Source organism: Schistocerca cancellata, chromosome 4 (genome assembly GCF_023864275.1).
Source record: "Schistocerca cancellata isolate TAMUIC-IGC-003103 chromosome 4, iqSchCanc2.1, whole genome shotgun sequence".
Taxonomy (NCBI): Eukaryota; Metazoa; Arthropoda; class Insecta; order Orthoptera; family Acrididae; genus Schistocerca; species Schistocerca cancellata.
Window position 1 is genome coordinate 43825852 of NC_064629.1, and position 8654 is coordinate 43834505.

Sequence of the window (8654 nt, forward strand, 5' to 3'; positions counted from 1 at the left end):
ACGATCTCGTGGCAGTGCAAGGGATTCATATTGCACCTTGAATAACGTCCCCGAGCTGACGAAGGAGCCGAAAGTCATCAACAGTCGTCGGGCCAGGAGATTTGGGACTGGTAGTACTTGAGCCACGTGTGGTATACGGGAAGCATGATACATGTTGAAGTATTGCGCGCGTTGGATAACGTCGAGAGCTCGTAGCCGGTGATCTGCGAGATTTGCTCTGATTGTCTGTAGCAAGGGTCTACCATTGATAGTCGCTGAGCGGCGCAGGTCTGCTGTGAAATCAGGTCCAAGACACCGTATGGTGGCGGCGACACTAAGGGTGGCAGCGCATCTCACCGGCAAGCCCTCACCAATGATCAGGGCCTTGGATTTTGACAAGCTGAGGCAGCACCCCGACGCTTCGCCGTAAGTCGCCACCCATGTCAGTGCTGCTCGTACTTCATCTTCACTGTGCAGATATAGTACTATGTCGTCTGCATAGGCTGTACAGCAAAAACGGTGGCCACTCACAGCCATACCTTCCAAATGTTGGCGCATGCCCTGGAGCAGGGGTTCCAATGCGAAAGCATACAAAATCGTGGAAAGAGGGCAGCCTTGTCGTACAGCTCATGCGATGACCAGGGACGGTGTAAGGCGACCATTGTACATGATTTTAGAGGTTGCACTACTCAACAGGCGCATAACCACTGTGACAATACTGCCAGAAAATGCCATATGTTGAAGAACTGTCCGTAAATAGAAGTGCTCAACACGGTCGAAAGCCTGGCTAAAGTCCAGTGAAGCCAAGGCGCCAGGGAGACTTTGATAATGCGCCAATGCTATCGTGTCTCTGTAATGGCAAACGGCCGTACGGATGATGTTGTCGCCTCCTAGGGAAGTCTGGTCACTGGATGTGACGTAACATGCAACCTTCTTGAGTCGCGATGCCAATAGCCGTGTGAATATTTTCATGTCGCTGTTGAGCAAAGTAATTGGTCGATAGTCCTGGACCCTTTATAACCCGTGCGGTTTATGTACGGGGATAATAATGCCATCTAGAAAGGCGTTCGGGACCACTGTCATTGGTGACATCAGCTCATGTACGATTGCCGTCCATGTGGAAGCCAACAAACAGTGAAACCTTTTATAAAATTCGATGGGTATACCGTCAAGTCCAGGAGATCTGTTATCGGAACCCGCCTTGATAACATCTACCACTTTATCTGTGGTTACGTCGCCTTGAGGTCATGCACTGCATCCTCCGGAAGTGTGTTCGTAGTAAACTGAGCGACTTCTCTGATCAGTGCTGCAGAATGCGGTACGGCTGCGTATAGCCCGGCAAAATGTGCATGGAGAGCACGACCGATGCTTTGTTGGGTGTCGTGCCGGCGCCCTTCCACATCAGTGAGGACTTGGATCAGAGCTCGTCGTCGTCGTTGTCGTTCCTGAAGGAGGTGGTACATCGACAGACGTTCTTGAGGGATACGATTAGAAGTACGAGAACGGACTACAGTCCCTTCCAACGCCGCATGATCACGGAAATCTGCGCCTTCGCGCGATGGACCATCGACTGCCGGGCTGTCGAGAAAGGCATCGTCGCATAGTCACGTAGTATGGTGTAGTAGAAGTGCAGGGTATTAGTTTTACACTCCTTAAATTGCTTCCCATAACTCATCAGTGTCTCCCTGAGTGTCGGCTTTGCACAGGAGAGCCACTATGATAAGGTGGAGTCATAGGATTCTCGACGATGGCGGCAGCGGTCATACGCTTCTTCGACCATACGGCGACAGTCTGAGGAGGTCAGGTGAGCGACATTGAGTTTCCACAGACCACGACTATGCCACACTTGCTGTCGGGCGAGAGTGACGTCACAGAGGTACGCATCATGGTCTGAAAAAGGCCAAGGGCCAGACTTCCGCATGACGTGTGCCATCAGCAAGGGAGCGAGTAACATAGATGCGATCGATGCGGCTTGACGAGTGAGAGGTGTAGAATATATAGCCCGGTTGAATTCCGTGGAGCTTCTTCTAAGTGTCAACAAGTCGTAGACGGTCGATGACCACTGAGAGAGATGCTCAAAGGGAATGTCGCGGGAGATGGTCTGCGGACTCTTGCGTCGAGTTAAAATCCCCACCGAGTACCAAATAGTCCTGCGGACCTGTGAAGTGGGCCTTGACGCTTTTGGCAAAAAAAGCTTGTCGGTCATGACGGCGGCCAGTTCCGGATGGAGTGTAGATATAAATAATACGCACGCCAAACAGTGTGAGGGCCATACCTCGTGCAGTGGGGAGGTAGATGATGTCTTCTGCAGGGAGTCCATCGCGTAGCAAGATTGCGACGCCACTACCGGTATCCGATGCGGGGAAAACATGGGCGTTGTATCCAGTAGGAACTAGGAAGTCAGCCACAAACACCTCTTGTATGAGTGCTATATCCACATCCGCAGAGTATATAGTGTCTGAACATGGCCAGTTTATGGGGGGCACGAATGGTGGCAAGATTCATCGTGGCGATACGGTATTGCTGTGGACGGCCATCCTCAGTATTTGCCGAATGTGCGGTAGAAGTAGCCGGCAGGTGGAGACCCGCCGGTGGTCCCGCAGTGGTGATAATTACTGGCTGGGCGCCGGCCCCAGTGTCGCTGGGTGGACTCCTGTGCAGACATGCTGGCAGTCTGTTCCACTTCTTCTTCCACGTCATCGGCCCAGGAAGCTGACGACGTGGACATGTGACGGTCACGTACTTCCGGAACGGGTGTTGTGGATTCCGCAACATGAGTGGCAGGGGGACCGCCGTCATCATTCGTTGACAACGGCGAGGACACGTCCCTGGCTGGGAGAGTAGGCGTCACAGGAGGGGTGCCTGTTGCTGCCACATCGCGTGACTGGACGCAATGTGGGAGATCACCGTCAGACATCAGGTCGACATCTCGCGGGGCCGTCTGAGAAAGGGCGTCATCGGAAGGCGTTCGTCGTCGTTTCCTGTGTTTGCGAGGCGACCGCTGTTTTCTGATGTGGCCTTCTGAATCAGAATGTGGTCGCCCGTCGTCTGACGCTGAACCTGTCTGGACAAAGGCAGACGTCGGCACGACCCCTGGGTCAACGTCCACGGTTCCAACAGGAACATCGGTTTCGGTCTGCAACCCAGACGGTCCTGAAGCGAGCACTGGCAGCGACGCCGTGCTTGTGTCGTCGGCGCGTTGTGCTGCGGCGGGTGGCGTTGACAATGGTGCTGGCGCAATCGGGAGTGGCACGACGGGGTCCTGTGCAAGCTTGGCGTAGGTGATGGGTAAGGACGTGACCGTCGAAACCTGGTTCTCTTCACGTAACGGCGTCTGTATTAAACGGCGGTGTAAGCATTCGGAACGTATATGTCCCTCCTGGCCACATCCTGCGCACGTTTGTGGCTGCCCATCGTACATGGCGATAGCCCTCACACCGCCAATCAGCAGGTACGATGGGACATGTTTCGTCAGCTCAATTTTTATTTGCCGGACGCCATTTAATACGGGGTAGGTCGTAAATGTTTGCCACTTCTCCGCGACGTGACCCAAGACGGTGCCATATGGTTGGAAAGCGACAATGACCACATCCTGAGGCACCTCGAACGGGAGCTCAAACACCCGCAATGTCTGGAGACCGAATCCAGCATGGGCGACTGTCACAGCACTCATATGTCCATCAGAGTGTTTAAATTTCAGTCCGGTGGCATGACGGTGAATTATGTCTTTGCAAATTTCCTCCGTCAACATCTTGATGTAGACAACACTTCCAGTGATGGAAAAGTGTATGCCGATTACGTCCTGGGGGTTCAAACGTAGATCCTCTCGGATGAACTGTTCGACTTCGAAAGCTGTGGGTCGTGGATGTTCGGCCTGAAACGTTACTTTGATCATTGCACGGCGGTACGAGTGCGCCATGGAGTACGTTAGTACTGGACTCGATAGACACAAACACCGCGACGCGGAAGTAAACACCACCGAGAGTGGAGCGTCAGTCGGTGCGCAGAACATCTCCGCTCGCTAACACGGCTGTGAGCCGACTAGAGGTGGCTAAAATAACGTAACTGATAGAAATAACCGGTTACTGAGAAATAACGGTTACTGCGATAACCGTTCCTCTGATTCTGGCAGATATTTCAATAAGTGTTTAGTGTCTACAGTGCCTCGCGCCATCTGTTGACCGAAGATCGTACTGCGCATTTGGAAGGCGTTTTATAGACCATGGGAATAACTCTGAGACTGCGCGCCATCTGTTGATAAGAACTGTGTACTATTTCGTGGGCCTTCGTTACTTTTAGCATAAACAATAAATAAAGTTAATGTCCGAGCCTTGGCTGTTAGGAGCTGTAGTACAGGCATTAACAAGTACAGTCGATCCCTTGAGCCTCCGCCTTACGTGTTAATTTAGCTTGGACGGGTAGTACAAGGAAAGTTACTAAGGAATTCGAGCGACTATGGAAATAACTGTCAGAGATCTGTATTCTCCTCTGGCAGTTATCGTTATTGGCTCGCAGTTCAAGTTCTCTGGCAGTTATCGAGCTACCACCACAGATAACCTGGAAGTTAGTAACGGAATAACTGTGTGTCTGGACGTTCCTGACTCGGTGACTCCAGTTAAAGGTCGTAGATCCCGGTGATATTTCCAGAGAGGATAGTACCTGGAGCGAACAGATGTTTTCGTACTGCTACGGAAATGACGGTGGGCCATCGGGGAGAGGGGGTGGCAAATAACGGGAATCTATTGTCTCATTTCTCTGCAATTCTTGGTGTTCCGGAACAGGTGTCACTCTCTTTCCGGCCTTTGGTTGCGTTAGAGGGTATTGACTTTCGTTCCGCGTTCTTGTTTTTCTTTGTGTTGTTGCTATTACTACCAATAGTTGCCAACATGAAGAGGTTGAGGACAAGCGAAATGTGGTCATATTTCGAAACTCTTGATCGAGAGTTTGCGAAATGTACTTTGTGCGGTAAGAAATTATTGTACAAATCGACGACGACGAATTTAAAAAAACATCTTCAGAAATCACATTTAATTGTGAATTTGTCTTCACAAAGACCTTCGGAGCTAGATTTGGGTGAGTAATGAAAAAAATATATTTATTGAAATTACGGTTATTTCAGTTCATGCATAATCATTTATTTTTATTTTATTAATTTTTTAAAAATAAGAGCATGCTATACAGTGTGGTGCTTTGTGCATTTTTACATGCGGGTTTTCATTTGTCGTGACTACTTAAGCTGTCGATACCACCACACCTGTTTGCCTTGACATTTTCAAACATAAAATTATGTTGCATGTGGTGCTGGAATACTTAATTATTTAATTCGAATTTATTGTTGCAGGTGTAATAACGATAGTGCTAATAAAATGCCACTGTGTGATATATGAACTGTCGTCTTGCAATTATTAGTAACCAATCGGATAGCAGATTGTATCAGTGCTCATTCCTGTGTATCATTTGTTTTTAACCCTGACGATGCCGGGGGGGGGGGGGGATTTAGATACTGTTTCATATTTTAAAATTTTGAAAAGGATAATTGTTTTTAATGGAATCTTCAACTGAATTCCATAAATGTTTTAAATTTTGTGGTTAAACTTAACCCAAAAATTTGACATGTTAATAGTACATGTGACTTTCCACAGTGACAGTCATATTGAATATTTTGAAGTTGAGGGCCCTACTTATACATCAGTATTTGTTTAAAATATGATATGTCAACAACAATTAAGATATTTTTTAGGGTGGAAATACAGTACCCTCCCTTCCCCCCAATACACATTATTGAAAATGTGTTGGTGTTGCTAGGATTAAAGAAGAAACTTGAAGCTATAGCCATTACTAAAACTGAGTCAATTGTCAACTTGTATGAAGTAAATATTCAAGCTGCAAGTACCATGTAGAATACTGTACGCTAACATTGTAATATATATCACCAAAAATAATATGGCATCATTTCTATTGTGCTTATGCTGATATGAAACCTATTTTTCTGTAGGTGAAACCCTTCCTGTAGAGGCGATCCTTGGCACCAGTAGTGTGGAAGAGGAGCGAGCTGCTCCAGCCCCCTCAATGCAGCAAGGTGTTCAAAGTTCTATGACATCGTACCTCTCCAAAAGGATTGGAGTGAATCAGAAAAAGAAGATAGATGGGCAACTTCTTCAGCTGTTCACTAAAGACTTCCAACCATTTTCAGTCATTGAAGATTCGGGGTTTCGGGGTTTTGTGCGGGCCCTTAATCCTGGTTATGAGTTACCAAGCAGGAAGCATATTTCAGATGTAATGCTGCAAGCAGCATAGACAGCAGCAAAGGAGAAAGTGGTAGACAAACTGTCAGCTGCGAAGACAGTTTGTTTGACCACAGATTGCTGGACATCGGCAGCAAATGAAGGTTACATGGCAGTGACGGGGCATTTTGTGTCTGAAGATTTCACCTTGCAATCTGTGTTGTTAGGATGTTCCCAATTCTCTGGTGCACGTACTGCTTCGAATCTGTCGGCATCTCTAATAGGCACGACAGATAACTTCAGGCTGACAGACGAAGTTTTGCTGGTTGTGACGGATAATGCACCAAATATTAAAAATGCAGTATCCATTTTACAGTGGAAAAACTTTGGGTGCTATGCACACACACTAAATCTTATTGTGCAGAATGCACTAAAACATTTTGTGTCAGTTCAGCAGAAAGTCAAAACTATTGTAGCATTCTTCAAGAGAAACTGCAAGGCAACAGAAAGACTGCTGACATACCAACAAAATAATGGGGCAGGTCATGTTAAAAAACTGGTGCAGGAGGTGCCAACAAGGTGGAACTCTACTCTGTGTATGTTAGAGCGAATAGTTGAAATTAAAGATGCAGTGAAGACTTCACTTGTACTATTCACAGTTGATTTTGAACAACTGACAGACGAGGAATGGAACATCTGCTCAGAACTCTGCTCTGCGTTGAAGCCATTTGCACAGGTTTCAACACAGCTTAGTGCTGAGTCATATCCTACTGGCAGCCAAGTAAGTTAAGCAGCTTTTTTCTTGCTAAAATGTTAGCTGTGGTATTATGGCATAATCATTTCGGAGATATTGTACTGTTTGTGTTATACTGAAAAACTTATCCCAATTTTCAGGTTATTGTTCTGACAAGGGGATTATTATCAGTGTGCGCAGAACTTTTGAAAAAGCCATTTAACAGTGTGACAAGGACTGTCATTGAAGAATTAACAAAAGGCCTGAAGGACCGTTTCCACAATGTAGAGAGAGCAAGTCTATAGGAGTAGCCACTCCACTAGATCCACACTTTAAATCTCTTGTGTTTGAAAGCCGAGTTGCAGCAGATAATGCAAAGAAACAGCTTATTGAACTAGTAGCACAAAAGATGGGTGACAGAAGACTGACAAACACAGGCCAGAGCCATGAAACTGTGTCAACTTCAGCCATCACTGATCCCTTGTCAGTATGGGGTGTCTATGATGCAATTATCATTTCATTTCTAGCAAAGCTGCATGGTCATCCACGGTAACTGTTCTTTCAGGAACAGATACTACCGTCATATATAGTTAAAAATACTTGTGGGTTATTGGTAGCCTGTGTCAAGGCATGTGGCACCTCAAAGTTTGTAAGTACAGTAGCATTTTGATTTCTGCTTCACTTAAAAATTGTTAGCTGTAGCACACATTCTGACATTCAATTATTTAGAATTTTGAAGTTTCTTAAAATGATACTGACATCAGTTTCATGTGTGTTAACACTAATCCGTATATTATTGTTAATATATGCTGCTATTTTCCTCAGATGTTAACTGAAATTGTTTTATTGTAATGATAACAACACTTCAGCCTTTGCAAACTTGCGGTATAGGTTACCTGCTGAGAAATATTTACTCGAAGAAATGGTTTATTGAATAGGACCGAAAGGAATACCACTGAAAATGCCAAACGTGAATTGGTGAAACATCTTGTGCTCAATACTAAATTTCATTTGCAAAACACGGAAGTTTTCCTATCTTTGTGGTGGAACACAACAAATTCTCATAATTTTGCTAGTTTGTATTCTAGAAAGGGTGTCAGAAATGGAAGAGTATAATTTTTATTAAATCGGGCATTAAATGTAAGTAGGTTGGAGTACAGAAAGGGTGCAACTGGCCTTCCCCACTGTAGCCTGATGTGCTCCAACATGCATTTGTACTGATGTGCAAGTGGTTATAACACTAGTATCAAACTGCATGGTACCCACTTACTAATGTGACCTACCCTTGCATGATCTGCCGCAGACAGCAAGAAATCAGCTACTGCTCTTACTACCTGTCCAACAGTTGTGGAGGATTTTTTCCCCTTGGTGCTTGCCATGACATGTTTTGCCCTCTGCCCTTAAAATCTCAATTCTTGTTACATTTTTCATCCATTTTCTATCTCCTGATGGACCTGTATTGATTAAGAAACTAATCAATGCAGAGGTGAATTTAGAACGTTTGCTAGTGGCAGTGTGGAGGGGCTCCAATCTTTAAAAAATAAAATTACATTGTGGGACATGGAATTATTATTAGAGGCTTTCATGGACATTTTGTTTACTGAAAAAGTCAGTCATTATCTGAGGTATTTAAATGTTAACTTCAAATCTAAAACTGCATCAAAAGATAAATTTCAGTAAGTCCTTAACAAGTTTCAGTATCTTGCTTCACATGCTGG

General features: G+C 45.7%; 1 protein-coding gene across 1 annotated transcript; it reads left to right on the top strand.

Moving 5' to 3' along the window:
• The first annotated feature begins 4663 nt into the window (after window positions 1–4663).
• LOC126183368 (zinc finger BED domain-containing protein 4-like) lies at window positions 4664–7241 on the top strand. Its single transcript, XM_049925295.1, has 3 exons — window positions 4664–5052; window positions 5975–6984; window positions 7098–7241. The coding sequence occupies exons 2-3, from the start codon at window positions 6373–6375 to the stop codon at window positions 7239–7241; spliced, it is 756 nt and encodes a 251-aa protein (XP_049781252.1). The 5' UTR covers window positions 4664–5052; window positions 5975–6372.
• The last annotated feature ends 1413 nt before the right edge of the window (window positions 7242–8654 follow it).

Bases quoted from the DNA above. Each gene is read 5' to 3' on its own strand.
- LOC126183368 (XM_049925295.1), top strand. From the start codon at position 6,373: ATGGCAGTGACGGGGCATTTTGTGTCTGAAGATTTCACCTTGCAATCT. The intron at 6,985-7,097 runs GTAAGTTAAGCA...CCCAATTTTCAG, and splicing joins CATATCCTACTGGCAGCCAA to GTTATTGTTCTGACAAGGGG.